Here is a 19,193-nt window from a genome sequence, read left to right as displayed (position 1 = left end):
TGTTATTTAGCAAATGCAATGCTATTTTCCAATAAAATTTTATATCGACTTCAAAACTTCAATTCCGCTGGTAAACATGCAATAAACCAACACATTTTCCAAATAATAGACGGACAAATTTTGATTTGGCATTCAAATTCGGACTCTAGTTATTGTGATTCATGGTTCAGTATAAGGCTTCACTATTTTTCGAGTACCAAAACTGTACTTTCTACAGAGAATGGAAATTCTTGTTGCAGGTTTGCCAAACGTGGACCCTAAAAAGATTGAGCAGAATATCAATTTAGATTCGTCTTTAATTTTGTTTGAGAAGTTCATAACTTTACTCCTCTTCGATGTATTGAGGCTGCCAATTACTCTTTATTTCTTCCCCCACTTTTCAAACATACCCCCGCATTGCCACTCAAACCATTAGCAACGCTAGAGAGCTAACCGATGACATCTAAGACTCCCCTGACGCAAAATAGCACCAAATGAAATGGAAACAAAACGCAAGAATGGCAAAAAAATCGACAACAAAAACAAAAAAAAAAAAACAAAAGTTCAACAAACAGCAACAAAAGTGGACACGCAGACACGAAGGCTGCGACTAGGACAACACTAACAAGGCAAACAACCAATGTAATTGGGGGAGAACGCATTTCTAACTCTCTTAGCCAACCACCCGCTCACTCACTCACTCACCTACACACACTAAACACCACCACATTTCATTCAACCACGAACAACAACAAACCGAAAATAAACAAAACTGAAAAGTAGGTTTGTAGTAGGACAATGTCGAATGTCCCCTACAATAAGCAAAATATCTCAAATACGCGTCTTTCTAAGAGAAGGCGAATGCAGACACAAACGAACGAACAAATGTCGTCTATACGAACGTACAAATGTACATGCGAATGTTATTGTGGATTTCCTGTATGTCATTGCATGTATATGCTTGCGTGTATCTTTCACCTTTTTATTATGTATTTTCTTTGGGCATTTGCCACCGCATAAGAGAGTGAGTACGAGTAGCAAAAGAGGGATTTCTCCTTTGCTTGCTCATTTTATTTGAATAAATGAAAAGTCAAAAATATCCTGTCAGGTTAAGACAAAAATATAATAAATGTCTGGCACGGATGTCTGTTTGTCATACATACAAATGTATGTGTGTGTGTGTGTGTGTGTGCTTGTGTGGGTGTGTGTATTTGTTGTTTGTTGTCCTCTTGCCTGTCTCATTTCTTTTTCGTGTAACTATATATGCACATTGGTACGTGTGTGCGTTTGGCCTTTTTTTTTTACTTGTATGTCGAATATTAGTTTGCCTTTTTGTTTTTATAAATAATGTATGAGAAAAAAAAACAACAATTACAAAACAACAATACATCATTCATCTTCGTGGGTGGGTTCAAAGTTGCCAGATGTTATGGTGATTTGCAGATTTTCGGATAAGTTTCTTATAAGGACCATACTATTTTTTGTATTTGGAATGAAAAATCGTTATATAGAGTTCTCTCAATCTTTCTCAAGTACATACACACATATGGGAGAAATTAAGTATTTCTCTATATTAGGGTACTATTGGGTTGCCCAAAAAGTAATTGCGGATTTTTCATATAGTCGGCTTTGAGAAATTTTTTTCACAGCTTGTGACTCTGTAATTGCATTCTTTCTTCTGTCAGTTATCAGCTGTTACTTTTAGCTTGCTTTAGAAAAAAGTGTAAAAAAAGTATATTTGATTAAAGTTCATTCTAAGTTTTATTAAAAATGCATTTACTTTCTTTTAAAAAATCCGCAATTACTTTTTGGGCAACCCAATATAATACCCATCACCATAGAAGGGGGGTATACTAATGTAGTCATTCCGTTTGTAACACCTCGAAATATTCGTCATAGACCCCATTAAGTATATATATTCTTGATTGCCTTGACGTTCGAAATAGCCATATCCGTTCGTCCGTCCATCTGTCGAAATCACGACCCTTAATCGACAGATCGGTCTATATGGTATTCAAATATAGTTCGATCTGAATTAAATTTTTTGTCGGGAGGCTTAAAACTACTCACTGTTGCAAATTTCAGCGAAATCGGGTAATAAATAAAACTTTAATGGGCTTCAGACCCTAAATCGGCAGATCGGTTTATATGACAGCTATATTTAAATATAGTCCGATCTTAATTATATTTGAATCGGATGCCGGGAGGCTCCAAACAACTCACTGATTCAAATTTCAGGGAAATCGGGTAATAAATACAGCTTTAAATGGGTTTCAGACCCCTAATCGGCAGATCGGTCTATACGGCAGCTATATCCAAATATCGTCATATTTGGCCCGTTCAAGAATTTAGCCTGCGTGTAGCAAAAAGACATATCTGTGCCAAATTTCAGCTCAATATCTCAATTTTTGAAGGCTGTAGAGTTATTACAACAGACGGACGGACAGACGCATGGACATCGTTTAATCGCCTTAGAATTTTACTAACGATCCGATATATTGGTTGCCCAAAAAGTAATTGCGGATTTTTCATATAGTCGGCGTTGACAAATTTTTTCACAGCTTGTGACTCTGTAATTGCATTCTTTCTTCTGTCAGTTATCAGCTGTTACTTTTAGCTTGCTTTAGAAAAAAAGTGTAAAAAAGTATATTTGATTAAAGTTCATTCTATGTTTTATTAAAAATGCATTTATTTTCTTTTAAAAAAAATCCGCAATTACTTTTTGGGCAACCCAATATAAAAGGGGGTTTTTTAAGAGCTATAAGAGAGATGTTAAAAAAAACAAAATTCAAAAAATAATTCATGAAATCTTTATTTGAAGCGTTAGTACGGTCCATATAATTTAATGTTTGAAGATTATTTCATGCATATGTTGACCGTGACTACGTCTCAAATGGTCCATCCACTTAGTCGAATTTTGGCATATTCTTTCCAACATTTCGGCCTGTATCTCACGAATAAATTCTTCAATGTTGTCTTCCAATGCGTCAATTAAGGCGGGTTTGTCTGTGTAGACATGAGCTTTAACATAGCCCTAAAAAAAATAGTCTAAATGCATTAAATCGCACGATATAGGCGGCCAGTTGACTGGTCCCGAACATGAAATAAAATGTCCACCGAACTCGTCTCTCAATAAGTTCATTGTTGAGCGTGGCAAGTGGTACCGTCTTGTTGAAACCACATGTCATGCAAGTCAAGCTCTTGCATTTTGTGCAAAAAAAGTTGGATATCATCTCACGGTAGCGCTCACCATTCACAGTGACGTTACGATTTGCATAATATTTGAAGAAGTACGGTCCAATTATGCCACCAGCCCATAAACCACACCAAACTGTGCCTTTTTTGGATGCATTGGTAGTTCTTGCGTTGATTTTGACTGGCCTTCACTCCAAAATCGACAATTCTGCTTATTTACGTACCCAATGACCCAAAAATGAGCTTCCATTGAGCTTCGTCACTCAATGGAAGAAGCGCGCGGTGAACTTTCTTAACAGAGCACGCATTTTGATAATAAAATTCAATCATTTGCTAGCGTTGTTCGTTTATAAGACGATTCATAGTTAAATTATAGACCAAACTGAAGATGTTCGACAGTGAAACACAACACGAAACGTGCGTGAGCTCTTTAAACCTGTGTTGCCAAAAAAATAATAGCTAAAAAATCTCCCTTTACTTTGTAGGGTCGGAAATGGATATTTCGATTTCGATGTGTTACAAACGGAATTGTTTATATTTATTAAGTACTAATTAAATAATCCTATGGTGTTGGGTATAAAAATACTAGATGGTCGCAGCTAAAAAGCATAGAGTTTAGAGTTGATATTGCTATCAAAATCAAAACAAGAACGTTGCAGTCTTGCCTGAATTACTTCTTTCTTTCTCAATGGAAATAGAAATTATTGTATAATCAAATTTATTATCAGCAAGTAAAGATGATAAAAAAAAAAACTAAATTAAAACTTAATTTTCCGAATATTTATTCATTTTTATGAATGAAACAAATAGTGCATACACAAAACATGCATGGTAATGTTGTTCACACATTATCATACTTTAAAAATGCATCAAAATTAAAAAAAGAAAAAAACCTACAAACCCATTGCTCGCTAAAATGCACTCAAGTGCGTGCTCTTCTCCTCTTTTACGTCAGTTACAAGGTAGTTTTCATGAAATTTCCAACTAGTATGAGGTAAATGAATTTGTTCAGCAGATTAACTTAATGAATTTCATAAAAAATTTCGCGTACAAAACACGAAAAAAGTGCCTCCTCAGTCTGGGGTAGCGTGGACGAACATGGCTTAAGATACAACCAACAACTCGTCATATTATTTTATTAAATGAGTTGCAAGCCTTTTGAGCAGTACTGCAAGCACACTTTTGTACCATGGTTGAATGGTTAGTTGGTTGGCGGACTGCACCATCCAACGATAAGCATGCAGCACCACACTCAGCGAACAATTGTGGGAGGCATGGTGTTTTTGTGTTTATGAATATGTGAATATCAATTCTTTGGTCAACAGTGAATGAGCTGAACTGCAGGAGATCACTTGGAATGAAATCAATGAAAACGTGTCAAGAGATCTCGTAGTATCGAATAAGAGAAGGGAAATTTGTTCACATGAATATTTTCCTGTACATTTCAAGTACCTAGGTAGTTGAAGTCGTTGACTATTTCAAACATATAGTTATAAAATTTCAGTGGTCAACTTTCTTGGTTGGGTGTTACACCTTTTTCCCCTACATTGGTCTTGGTCTTGTATCATAATCTTATTTTCGTTTTATGCTTTTAATTTTGACTCTTAAACATTTTTTTTCCCTGCAAGTACTTGTGTCACACTATCCTCAACTTGCATTGTTTCACGTGATGCAATTTCATGCTTGCCTGAAATGTTGAAATGCGAATAAAAGCACCAAACAAAAACAATTAGCAATTGTTTTTATACTTGTTGTTGTTGTTTTTTGCCACTTTGCCTGTGTTTTTGTATTTTGTTTTTTCTTGCATTGTTTATTTTTTTGCTCAGGTTTTGGGGGTTTCTGTCATGGCAAAGCCTTAAAGCTACTTTCTCTTTTATAAACCCTTAGGTGCAGTAGTTTTGGCTTGAAGCAGCCGTTTTTTTTTAACATAATAATCTGCGACAGCAACGACAGTGACGCTTTTCAGTTTACGGCCTTATTGTTGTTTTGGTTGGCTTATTTTTTTTTCCTCTGTTTTTACAGACAGAGCTGACGACTGCATTTGTGTTGGCATTTTCATTGCGTTTTCTCATGGCTAGGAGTGTAAAGGCAGCACTCTTTGTCATAAAGTAATTAACAAGAGCAGCAGCAACAACAACAATGGCAATAACAACTTTGAGTGCAAGTGAATTATAGGGAGCAGAGTGTGGGTGGTGGTTAGTTGGCTAGCTGAATGGCTGGTTGCCTGGTTGTGTTGTTGCTGTCATCAACAATTGTTGTAATTGTACCATGGCAAGGCCGGTATCTCTGTTGTTGTTGTTGTTGCTGTTGCCACCGTTGATGTTGTGAGGGTGTTGAATCGTAGTATTCTTGATGTCATTGTCTTTGCTGCTGTTGTAAAGTGAGTGCAGTGCTGTTCATTCTTTAACTTGAAATGTTTACACTCTTTCTCTCTCTCTCTCTCTCTCTCTCTCTCTCTCTCTCTTTCGCTTGTTCTCCCTACAGCCATTGCATTCATTCATGTTGATGAAATTGCTGTTGGCAGCTTGAGTAAAGGTGACTGTTGTACCTTGCCACTGCTTAAATTGTTCGCTGCTATTGAAAGCTAACTAAGCTAATTAATCTCTTAGGAATTGTTAAAGTTATCAATGTTGACAATTTGATTTTTTCCTTTGAATTGGTTTAATTGTTGATAGTTTTTGGGGGAGGCTCATGTCATAATGACTGTGCTAAAGAAAACGAAACTACTCCTACAGAAAAATGACAACTATTCACCAAAAAAAAAAAAATGTAACAAATAAACAACAACTGAATTTGTTTTCAATTGTTAGTATCTACCCCTTACCATTACCTCCTTGTCTGTTGACCAACCATCGACCCATTTGGGCTTTTGTTGGGAATCGAAACATCGTGTTTAATTTTACGGTCATCTAATTGGGGTAATTGAGGGTGTTTAGCTAATTGCTTGTATTCAAATATCCTGGGACCAATTAATGTATAACAGACGATATACATACAAATGGGTATGTAATCGTCTATGGACTTGCTAAGAGGTGTGCTACTTATATTTTAGAGATAATGATCTAGTATAATTATATTTAGTTGAGACGCAATATAGGAGAGTTGACACGTATAAATATCGTCATTTTGTTTGTGACATTTCGGAATTTTGGCCCATGAAGTATATTCATGAACGCAGTGGTACCCGTCTGTTTGTCAGTTTATCAAAAGTATTCAAACTCTTGAAAGTAAACCACCCCAAATTTTCCATAACACTAAAAGCTCGTTTACACTGCTCATTAAATCCGGATTTAAAGCCCTCGTCAGTTGATTTTATAAAGGGAAAACAGATGGTCGAACCATTAAACCTGGATTTAAAAAGCAGTGTAAACGAGGTTTTAGATGGTTGTAGACGTTTAGTATTATAAATGGCCAACATACATGGCAATTATTGTATTATCTTAATCAGTTTGCAACCTGATGGAAGATACCTATACTCCCATATAAAAATGTTTCTCAATATTATTTCTTGTGCTGCTTAAGGCCGCACATCCTATCCGATTTGGCTGAAATTTAGCAAAAAGATTTTCATGACTTCCAACATCCTTGTCATATATAATCTATAAATGGGCTTATAACCTGATGCTGCTCCGACATAAACCTGTCACTCGATTTTAGTGGTGAGGTTATAATTCGTATATAATTTGGCTGTGTTTTTTGTAAGAGGACCTATTCTCCGATTTGACATCCTGTAAACCATATATCCGAAATAGAAATTTGTAATTAAGATAATTACTGGTCATTATTACCAGGAACCGGTCGTTTTTACGAAAGCCACCGTAGCGCAGAGGTTAGCATGTCCGCCTATAATGTTGAACGCCTGAGTTCGAATCCTGGCAGGAACATCAGAAAATTTTTTCAGCTGTGGCTATCCCCGCCTAATGCTGGCGATTTTTGTGAGGTACTTTGCCATGTAAAAACTTCTCCCCAAAGAGGTGTCGCTCTGCGGCACGCCGTTCGGACTCGGCTATAAAAAGAAGGTTTATTATAATTGAGCTTAAAATTGAATCGGACAGCACACATTGATTTGTGAGAAATTTGCCCCAGTTCCTTAATGGAATGTTAATGGGCAAATTTGCATTTGCATTATCAGGAACCGGCAGGAGGTACTTGTTGTTATATTTTTATCGGCGAATACCAACAGAAGTATATGTGGCTGGGAAGTCTTGGATAAGCACAACTTCCGTGATAATTTTTCTTTAGTTTCGGCTTTAAAAAATGATATCGAAGTAGTCCCTCTGCTAAACGGATGGAAGCCGGATTGGGATAAGTTTCGGCACACATTTTACAGGCTATGTCTACGTGACCTGACAAGTTAAAGAAAACTGTGAAAGTCATTGATGTACCTGTATGCCAAATTTCAGAGCTGTAGCTCAGTCAGTATTGGAAATACCATTTTGTACGTTTAAGTACCGAAAGGTACGAATATCAAACAAATCTTCTAGTCGCCCACTGTACGCTGTCAGGGCAACTCTTGCAATACGTACCGGCAATAGTTGAGGGTTTAAAGAGTGTGTCATACACTGGGTATATGCTGTAGTTTTCAGACCTATAATGCTATATGGTGTGGCGGTCTGGTGGACAGCACTTCAAATGTCCACCTACGTTTCAATAATCAGCCGGATCTAAAGGATGGCGTTCGACCGCATAGAGGGACATGCCAACTTCTGCGATGCCGTGGCCTTGATTTTCTTGAAAGGAAATAATGTTTCATTTACTGAAAGACAAAATAAATGTGAGTTTTGCTGGGTAGGAAATTTAACTTCTAATCAAACATTTTGGAATGGGCAAGACAACTCTTGCTCTATACGCCTGCAAGAGTTGGGGGGGCGCTGGTTGTATACTGCAATTATCAGACCTATAATGCTTATGGTGTTGTGATCTGGTGGACGGCACTTCAACGTCCACCTATGTTTCAATACTCAGCCAGATCCAAAGGATTGTTTGTGACTTACAGCCACACTGAGAACGACACCATCTGATGCACTGAATACAATGCTGGTAATTTTGTCTAGGGAGCTTTTTCTTTGATCATGCGACAGCTGTGGACACTGATACAATTCCCAATGTTCGAGGCAATACGGATTACATTTGGAACTACAATATATCTTATGTATATCTATATGGTTGGTTCCAGATATGAAACAGATGCGCTTTGGGGAGTACTCTGAAGAACTAGGACTGGTCATATAGAGAACATTGTGTATCAATCGAATATTCTAGGAATTTAATCCATTAATAACGATTTTGTATAAAAATACCCGAGAATAGAGCTGTCGTAGAAAAATTCTAGCTCGAGTTAGTTAAGAGGTATCCTAATGAAATTTGGATTGGCGTAAAGTAGACAAATGAAACTTGTTTTTTCCGTCATATAGACCTTATATGAATTTGGAGAAAATTGGCTTGTCGAAAATTTTTCATTTCATTACAAAAAAAAATGTTCTCAAAATTCTTAGGAGTCTAAAGACTCTAAAAAACTAGAACTGGTCATATCGAGAAGGTTAACCGACCACTGCAATGTGTATCAAGCGGAGAGTCTGGAAGTATGGAAACCGTTTTAGTGTCTTGCGTGCTAAGTTTGGCCGGGCCGAATCTAATATACCCTTCACCATGGATCGCATTTGTCGAGTTCTATACGCAGTATCTCTTTTTAGGATAACAAAGAATATTGAAAAAGAACTGTTGTGCTGTTGGAGCTTTATCAAATTATAGTCCGATTCGGAAATGAATGCTGAATATTGTAGAAGTCATTGTGTAATATTTCAGTTCGTTCGGATAAGAATTGGGCCTTGTAGGGGCTCAAGAAGCAAAATCGGGAGATCGGTGTATATGGAAGCTGTATCAAGCTATTGATCGATTCAGATCATATTAGACACGTATGTTGAAGGTCATGAGAGAAGCCGTTGTACAACATTTCTTCCAAATCGGATGAGAATTGCGCCCTCTAGAGGCTCAAGAAGTCGAGATCCAAGATCGGTTCATATGGCAGCTATATCAGGCTATGTACCGATTTGCGCCATACTTAGCATAGTTATTGGAAGTCATAAGCAAAGAACTCATGCAAAATTTCATCCAAATCGGATGAGAATTGCGCGCTCTATGGGCTTAAGAAGTCAAGATCCAAGATATGACACCAAAACAGTACGTGCAAAATTTCAGTCAAATCGGGCAAGAATTGCGCCCTCTAGAGGCTCCAGAAGTCAAGACCCAAGATCGGTTAAAATGGCAGCTAAATCAAAACATGCACCGATTTGAACCATACTTAGCACAGTTGTTGGAAATGATACCAAAACATCACATGCAAAATTTCAGTGAAATCGGATGAGAATTGCACCTTCTAGAGGCTCAAGAAGTCAAAACCCAAGATCGGTTTATATGGCAGCTATATAAAAACATGCACGGATTTGAACCATTTACAATCCCAACCTACCTACACTAATAAGAAGTATTTGTGCAAAATTTCAAGCGGCTAGCTTTAGTCCTTCGAAAGTTAGCGTGCTTTCGACGGACGGACGGACATGACAATCAAGAATATATAAACTTTATGGGGTCTCAGACGCATATTTCGAGGCGTTGCAAACAGAATGACGAAATAAGTATACCCCCATCCTATGGTGGAGGGTATAAAAATAAATAATTTTATGGCTATAAGCCTATTAGTTTTGACAGCAAGAGCGATTTTATGTAAAAGGCTTCGCTAAATGGTCATAAATATTAAGAAAATTATTATTTTTTTTTTTGGGGTAAAACCATAGTGGCTTAGATTTTTTTTAAATTTGTTTCTTACATTTAAAAGAAAATACTATGTCACATCAATGCTCTAAATAATGAATTTCTGAAATTTCATCAAAATATTAACGACTGAGAATTTGACATTTCTCCCATCTGTAAGAGCTTTGAGGTCTAAAGACTTCCCTTGTCTGTGAGACCAGCCCGAAATTGAAGAGGTGTATCAGACAATTCCACACATTCTCCCATTTGGTAAATTTTGGGTATTTTTGTAAACATTTTTGGGAGTTTGTATAAAGGGTTTTTTATTTAGAACCACTGTGCAACATTTCACTGTCTTTTTTAACATTTCCCAAAATAATTCCCAGACTATTATAAGTAGATTCCAAAGCTTGCGTATAAAACTCGATTTCTTCTCAACTCTTATATGCACGTATAAGTAATATTAATTCGAAAGTGTCATAGTGCGTATGATATATATATAATCTACTTAGGAAATTTGTTAATTATACTCTTTATTATACTTTTCAAAATAACCCATACATACTGATTCAAAAAACAATGTTAATCGCTTTAACTCTCTTTTTCACTCAAAGCATAAAAAGCTTCCCTTGCATATGTTGGGTGCAAACAAAAAAAACGTGTATAATTTGTCTCTATGGAAATTGTAGAGGGTAACATGTTTTGTATGTATGTGTGTTGTTTGTAAAGTGTGTCTTAAGAGGTGTTTGACTGGTAAAGACCTTGTGTGTGTGTGCAGTGTAAGTGTTCTATACACTCAACGAATAACCCTCGTATACAACTTGCGTTTACGTGCCGATATATTTAAAGTAATTTGCACAATAATTGAAAAGCAAATGTCATTTAAGGGAGTTAATTACTGTTGTTTTAATTATTTCTTTTTTTTCTGCTCTGCTACCGTTTCCATTTAATGTGCGTGCAGTCATTCATTGGTGCGAACAAGAATTTGTAAATGAGTCATGTCATATTAATAATAATTGTAACAAGCCATAGTTTGTTACAAACAATTTTGTTGTAAGCAGAAAAAATGACCATTATGAATGTAGTCAGTTTAATAGTATAATAAATGTTTTAGATAAAGTTTGTAAAAAGCCAGTAAGAAAAAGCAAAGTCGTGCGGAGTTGACTATGTATTATTATGGATGTAATACCCGGAGGCCACCGTAGCGCAGAGGTTCTCATGTCCGCCTATGACGCTGAACGCCTGGGTTCGAATCCTGGCGTGAACATAAGAACATTTTCAGCGGTGGTTATCCCCTCCCAATGCTGGCGACTTATGTGAGGTACTTTACCATATAAAAATTTCTACCCAAAGAGGTGTCGCACTGCGGCACGCCGTTCGGACTCGACTAAAAAAAGGAGGCCCCTTATCATAGAGCTTAAACTTGAATCGGATTGCACTCATTGATCTGTGAGAAGTTTGTCCCTGTTCCATAATGGAATGTTCATGGGCAAATTTGCATTTGTAATACCCTGCACCACCGAGTCTATGTATTACTTTTCATACATAGCACCTGTGTTAAAATCTAGCCAGAATTTAATTTGACGCACCTATTGAAATATCGAATAGAACCAATTAAAATGTTGTTTCGAATAGGACCTAAACTGTGACAACTTACTTACTTTAATTGGCTATGACAGAACATTTGTTCCACTAGCCGAACATAGAATAGCGTTTCAAGCGCCTCGATATTCTGCGCTCATTCTAAAATCTCTGACACCAAGTTTCGACGTGTCTCCCACCACTTGACATTTCCATCGGGCTTTTGGTCTTCCCGGTTGGCGTGTACCACCGTGTTTGCCTTCAAAAGACTTCTTTACTGGAGCTGCTCCATCCATTCTGACAACATGAGCTAGCCAAAGCAGCCGTTGTATTTTGATGCGTGTAACTATGATATCGTCCTAAGCCTTATGTCATAAGACCAGCCATTTATCCATATGTTCTTTAGCATATGGCTTATCCAGTTGCTACCTTCCAATTTATTCTTTTATAATTCTTTCTTGCACTCCACAATATTACCTTCCACTTTTTTGCTTGAGTGTACTCGTTCATAGATTAACAAGACAAGTCAAAAGCAAATATATGCATTTAGGTCAATGTCATTTGGCCAAGATGACACATATTCCAATCCTATACAGATAAAGGGCAATGCAGAACAAAAGTTAATTTTTTTTTTCAAGATAAAATAACCAGACTCACTTAGACGTTTTCGTTCATTGTGATACCACAGGAACAGAAGAAGTAAGATACCTTCTAGTTCCTATCGTTGAAAAAGCCTAATAACTTGCGAATGTTGACATTCGCTAAATCAGAACGGTTCTCATAGAAATGAGAACCTAAAAAGAACACACACACAGAAATTGTTCTATAGTCTCTTTTTCTTCGTTGTCCTCACAGCTTCTGCAAAAGTCGTTGCTGGCAACCTTCAGTCTCTCAGCATGTTTCCCGGTTAGACAGTGACCTGTCATGACGGACACAATGACTGAGACATCTGTTCTAGCCAATGACAGCATTACTCCCTTCAAACCGGCAATGTTTGCCTACTATGGCAATAAGGAACTCAAATAAAAGTTCATTTATAGTAGAAAACGATTTTGATACACAACTTTGAGTGCTTGGGGGTCATCTCACCCCATAAACTCCCCCTAAACCAATGCAATTGCGGCTCAAATGAAAAGAATATGAGAGTAGAGCACCACGCTAATATTTTTTCATACTGGACATGTTTGTGGACTATGGGAAAAAGGGGCCAAGTGTTTCAGGAACTCCTCCTAAACCACACACATTTACCGAATATAGCAATATGTAGCTCAAGTGTGGTTGGAGGTCACCGTAGCGTAGAGGTAAGCATGTCCGCCTATGACGCTGAACGTCTGGGTTCGAATCCTGGCGAGACCATCAGAAAAATTTTCAGCGATGGTTTTCCCCCTCCTAATGCTGACAACATTTGTGAGGTATTATGCCATGTAAAACTCCTCTCCAAAGAGGTGTCACACTGTGGCACGCCGTTCGGACGGATTCTCCCCTTACTTTTTTTGAAAAACGGCAGATCTCGGAGATGGCTGGAGTTATTTACGCGAAATCTAGTTTGTTTATAATAACCCAAAAACAGAAATTTGGTATACTTATTTATTATTATTATGGTGGGATATCTAGGGGGCCGCCCCACCCCTAAAGCCCGCCAAATGGAAATATATACCAATAGTAACAATATGAGGCTCAAATAAAAGGTGTTTGAGACTACAGCACGCATTTGATATATTGGGGTCCGTTTCACCTCCTAGAATACCCCCATACGACAAATGAAAACGAAAGGTCGTACCGGCACCCCCAAACAGGACTTATCTTCTGTCCATACCAGTTTAGGTCTCAGATAAAATAAGAGAATGAAAAAAAGCGCAGCGGAGCGGGCCCTGTCCAGTTAGTTGATTTGATGTTTACGAAAAACCAGTAAGGAAAGGCAAAAGTCGGGTGGTACCGACTTCGTAATACCCTACACCTACCATAAGGGTACAAAGTGGGAGCTATGTCTAATTCTAAAACAATTTTGATGGAGCTTGCCGGATGTTTTCAGGGTTGTTAAAAAAATCCGAATCACATTTCGAGCAAATATGTTCAAACTATAATAACAACGGCTCACAAATGGCAACATTATGGCAAATTACCCGAAATTTGACGACCATATATATGTGGGAGCCGATTTCGAGCAAATTTCTCAGATAATGTGGTACTCGTCGAGAAAAGCGTTGTGCAAAATTTTGGCAAGATTGGTCAAAAAATGCGATTGCAATGGCTCTAGAAGTGAAAATCGGGCGATTTACATATGACAGCTATGTCTAAATATGAACCAATTTCTATGAAATTCATCTATAATGTCAAGAGAAAATCCTTCCTGCCAAATTTCGAGAGAATATGGGAGCCATGTCTAAATCTGAACCAGTTTCGAGTGGATGTCGTCGAGGAAATCGTTGTAAAAAATTTTGGGAAGATTGGTCAATAAACACGCTTGCAGTGGCTCTAGGAGTAACAGTCGAGCGATATACATATATAGGACGCAATATCTAAATCGAAAATACCCTGTACCACAGTAGTCTTTAAATTATAACCATTTAACATTTGACAAATTACTATATCATGTTTTCTTTTCTCTATTTCTTTGCAGTTTTACACACATCAGCGAGTTTAGCGTTAAATGAAAGTTGGGATCCAGATGTCAGGTAAAGCAATGAAATATTCCAAAACCATTTTGATATAATTTTTGTGTTTTTTGTTTTCAAACCCCAACTTATAGAGACGACATGGAAATGATGTTAAATAAAATAGTTCCCGAAGGTTTACCCTATAGGCATTCATGTGAAGGACCCGATGATATGGTGATTATTTATGATAAAAAAAAAGTTTTCAATATATTCTAATTTTTGTTTTTTTTTCTCCAAAAAATTCCCTAGCCTGCGCATGTAAAAGCCTGCTTTCTTGGCAGTTCATTGACAATCCCCATAACGGATGGTAAATTATCACTGGGCACCTGGCAAGGTGTTTGGCTATGCGAGCATCGCGATCAGGCTGGCTCGCGTAAACTGGTGATAACACTGAGCGGGTGTCCGCGAGAGACGGCACGCAGTCCACTGTCACCGGTATCGCCCATTGCCTCCACCTCCAGTTAGGGAAGGCCTCGCTCCACCCGTGATAGTCGGTAATCGCGGGGGAGCGACAATAATGAACACATTTCGTCAGCGTCGTCAAGGAAATTAATTTTGAATAGAAATTTAGCTAATACCCAATTAAATAATAAAAAAATGATGATGAGTCGCCGTGGCCATGAGGTCAAGCCTCTAGAAATAACATCTTCTACAACTACTACAACAACAACTTATCCAAATGCAGCAGCCGCAGCAGCAGCCGCCAATGAAGCCCATGCAACAGCCTCCTCTGCTGCCACCGCGACAACTCCAACAACTAGCGCATTATTAAAGGAGAGTAGACAATTGTTGCTGAAGCAGCAATTAAAATTACAATTGAACATAAATGTTAGTGAAATGATGGATAACTTAAGACGAAATGTTGATGATTACAATTTCATACAATACGATGGTGATCTGAATCGGAATCTGGCTCGTGTCCAAGAAGAAGCAGAAGGTGCAGATAGAGCAGCCCAGGTGGCAGCGGCAGCAATCCAGGATGCCAACGCTGCCGCCAAGCGAAGGCGAGAAAGCGAGAGTAGGGGACAAAATAAATTAGATACCGTCACAACAGTGCCTCAATTACAACAAAAATTTAATAAATTTAATATAATAGAAGCAGCAGCAACAACAACATCAACAGGTGCAGCAACTACTATAGCAGCAGCAGCAGCAGAAACAACATTAGCGACCACAGTGTTGTCATCGTCGTCATCATCAGCCGCATTAACGTATACATCATTGACACAGAAACAACCGCAGAATACGGCATTAGCTAAATTTAATCGAATTATTGACAATACAGTGCCGGTTATTAATAATTATCAACTACAACAACAACAACAACAAGAAAATGTTGCTGACACTACATTAAAACAAACATCAGACCATTTACAGCAACGCCAACAAGAACAACAACAACAGCATCAACCACAACCAATAGCCGTAGAGATGCCTCTGTTAAGTGATAGTTTGAAACGTAGATTGGCATCACATCATTATACCGACCTAATTGTAAATAATTCAGAAATTAATTTCTCATCCGATAGAACCGCAACAGTCAGACAAACACCACCACCACCAACAACAACAACAGCAGTTACTTCTCAGATATCTTCTTTGCAGCAGCAGCAGCCGAGACTTGGAGCTTGTAAAGACTCCTTGGAGGAGGTGGCCGCCCCAAAGAAGGTGTCTGTTGAAGATAGCCAATTGAAACGAAATGATGTTCATTATTTGTTGAAACAATTAAATAGTTTTAGTGATATTGAAGAAATAGAAATTGTTGATATGAAGCAAAAACAGCGTCAGCAACAGCAACAAAAGCTTATTAGAGACAAACAGCAACAGCACCAACAACAGCAGTATGCGGGTCCACAGAATCTTGCAACAGAAACCGAAACTTCAATGCACCAACAGGGCGAGGTGTTAAGAGCTGAGATCTTAACAGTTGCCCTGCCACCGCTTCTTGATACTCACGATACTTCGTATGCTTCCACCCACACCACTTCTGCCTCCACACCGCATAAGCCACAACAAGTGGCCACTTTGCCCCCTTACATCTCTAGTTATTCTCAACACATTTCGGGTACAGCCCAAATTAGTGATCAAACACAATGCCACACCACACAGCCACAACCACAACCACAACCACACTTTGTCCAACTTCCCCCCCGCAATGATTCTGTGACCGCCCTGGGGCAGCATATTGCCGATGGTGGTGCTGCTGATTTAGTAGGTGGTTATGCCATAGAAAGCAAGCAACATTTTCATCACGAACACACCGCCGAAGACGGCGCCGCCTCCTGCTCCTCCCCCCCTAATAAGACACCCTCGCCCACAGCAACATCACTAGTGATATACTCACCCTCGTCACAATCGCACAAAGGCATACGGCGTTATGCCTCACTTCATCAGCAAAATGATGGCGAAACACTAGATCAGCATGACCAACATCATTATAGGCGGCGCTACCAACACCATCATCATCATCATCAACATCAACACAACACTCATCAACAGCATTGTCAGGCACATGCGCATCCCCATCAGCATCATCCCATGAATGCACATTACATTTGTCGCCTGCCGCATGAGCATTACTCCGAGGGCTCAATACTCGATTCGGCAGCGGCCCAAGCTGCAGCCTGCGATCCGCTGGCCTTACAACAATTTGTGGATGATTACATATTTCAATCCTGCCATTATCTGGAAACAAACAATTTTGCCGCCAACTATTGCACTGCCATGGTCGAATCGTCGTCGCATGAATTTCGACCGTCCACCACAACAACTACGCGCACCTCCAACGAGGAATATGACGATGAGGAGTGTTATGTTGAGGACCACTCGTCGGCGCACTCATTCGAATTGCATGAATGTGAGCCACCGACGGTCATATGTAAGGCTCCAGCGCCGGCGCCGGCGCCGACTGCACTACCGCCACAACATATACGCGCCTCAATGCGTCACTTGATACCACTGTCCGCATCAACATTGCCGCCACTACCGCCGCCTCAAGCACCCCCGTATACAATGGAGACACGTTTATGTAGCAGCGGTGTACAGACTGATTTAACGGCTTCATCTTTAGCGCAAAGTTTTAGCCTTAGTTCATCGTTATCGTCATCGGAACAACGCAAACGCAGGCAGCCCATATTCAAGTGTTGCTATACCCCATTGGATAGATGGCGGGAGAAGCGCCAACAGCAGCAGCAGCAACAACAACAACAACAGCAACAAATTCAACTACAAAAACGCACAAAAACTGTTACCAACCAGCAACAGCAACAGTCCTCCTCCTCCTATAGCTCTGCCAAGGCCGGCGCCGCCGCTGCCGCCTCTACCACCATAACCACTACATCATGTTTAAAGAACACCAGTGTTGCTGTCGTTGAGGCCGGCGGCAGTATTGTTGGTATTGAGCAAGCAGCCATTACCGCCACTACTTCTACCACCGCCGCCGCAACTTCATCTCACATTGTTCTCCATTCACAGCATCATTCTCTACCCACAAAAAATGCACCTTATGCAGTTTGACAAATGCCTTTGAAGCAACAGATTTTTTATAAAAATGTTGCTTGCTTTCTAGCCATTTATATACTCTTACCTTAAACGATACAACAACAAAAACAAAACAACAACAAACACTATATAGTTTTCCTTTTTGTAAAAATATAAAAAATGGAAATTTTTGCCGCCCACTTTAACAAAAACAAGAAAGAAAAAAAAAGAAACAAAAACTAAACAAAAAAAGAAGATATTTAAAAGAAATGAACAAAAGAAAACACGATAAAAATTATATTTAAAAAAGCCGCCGCCGCTGTCTTATTTTTGTAAATCTCTTTTTTCTCTTTTGCGATATCAACAATTTTTTGCTATTTCCTTAAACTTAAGAAGAAGACGAACAACAACAGCAACAAGAAGCAGAAGAAAATAACAAAAAAAAAACTACAACAACAACTAATTTTTTATAACCTCTTATAAAAGTCCTATGCGCCCTATCCTACCTGCCCTACCCTACACCAAACCACAAAAACAAAAGGCCTTTCTCCCTTCCTATTTCCAAAAATCACTGAGAAGATTGCAGAAAAATAAACTTAAACCTCTCAAACTAGAGGAGTTTAGGTTTATTTTTTTGCAAGTATTTACTACTCTCTTACTCTCACTCTCTCACACAACAACTACATAAAATCATTTCTCAATATCCTAAAAATGTATCCCGTTATAAAACAAACAGACAAAAACAAACTTATGCAGCAGCAGCAATTATTGCCTATGCCGCTCTAAAAATGTTCTTCTCCTTCTTTTCTTTTGTTTGTTTTCTTGATTATTGAATTAATGTTATAAACACAAAACATTGTAACGCCATCTTTCTATTGTTATTTACAAAATAAAGAACCGAACTTTAAAACTCAACTCAACTTCACACACTTCCACACACACACACGCAACCTACAGCCACAACAAAATTCTTAAAGAACAGCCACAAACTAAAAACAACAATCACTTGGAATAGGTAAAATATAAAATGTCTCACTTATAATCATCTCTCTCACTCTTCCCCTCTGTCTCTCTCTCAGTCTCACTATGCTATCACTTTTGTTCTCATACACACAAACTGCTTACGAAAAATTGATTTATTTTTTTTAATTTCAAATGAAGAAATGTTAATGATTATGAAAGAAAAAATCATAGAAAAATAAAATTGCCCAGCAAAGACCATTTTTTAAGATGCTATTGTATAGTTACAAACACAAACAACAACAAAAAACAATACACATAAAATGTTATATTGTTTTTTTTTTTCTTTTCATATTCTGTTATTCTTTTTGAGTCTAATGTACTAAAATGTTATTTTATTGTTATTGCTGAAGTTCAATTTATTTTTTTCTTAAACATTTATTATTTAATGGGATTTAATCTCCTTTTGTTAGTTTGGGTTTATTATGGTTTGTTTTATATGTTACAGTGCTAAAATTATATAACAACTTTGTGTAAATTGTCTTCTTCTATTTTCATTAATAAACATTATTTTGATTTATATATTTTGCA

The 19,193-nt window shown here is 38.2% G+C and overlaps 2 protein-coding genes across 2 annotated transcripts in view; both read left to right on the top strand.

Annotated features, from left to right (window-relative positions):
* Positions 1–18,812, top strand: part of LOC106084895 (UPF0047 protein YjbQ) — a 60,768-nt gene extending 41,956 nt beyond the window's left edge. Inside the window, exons 2-4 of the mRNA XM_013248851.2 lie at positions 14,126–14,180; positions 14,255–14,336; positions 14,412–18,812. Coding sequence (XP_013104305.2) covers positions 14,126–14,180; positions 14,255–14,336; positions 14,412–14,627 — 353 coding nt within the window. The 3' untranslated portion in view covers positions 14,628–18,812. The remainder of the gene's footprint in view (positions 1–14,125; positions 14,181–14,254; positions 14,337–14,411) is intronic.
* On the top strand, positions 14,760–19,193 carry LOC106084882 (uncharacterized). Its single transcript, XM_059365955.1, has one exon. It carries the CDS (start codon positions 14,760–14,762, stop codon positions 17,676–17,678), a length of 2,919 nt encoding a protein of 972 aa, XP_059221938.1. The 3' UTR covers positions 17,679–19,193.

This window comes from Stomoxys calcitrans, chromosome 3 (genome assembly GCF_963082655.1).
Source record: "Stomoxys calcitrans chromosome 3, idStoCalc2.1, whole genome shotgun sequence".
Taxonomy (NCBI): domain Eukaryota; kingdom Metazoa; phylum Arthropoda; class Insecta; order Diptera; family Muscidae; genus Stomoxys; species Stomoxys calcitrans.
Note: the sequence above shows the minus strand (reverse complement) of the source record. Positions and strands in the feature narration are given on the sequence as shown.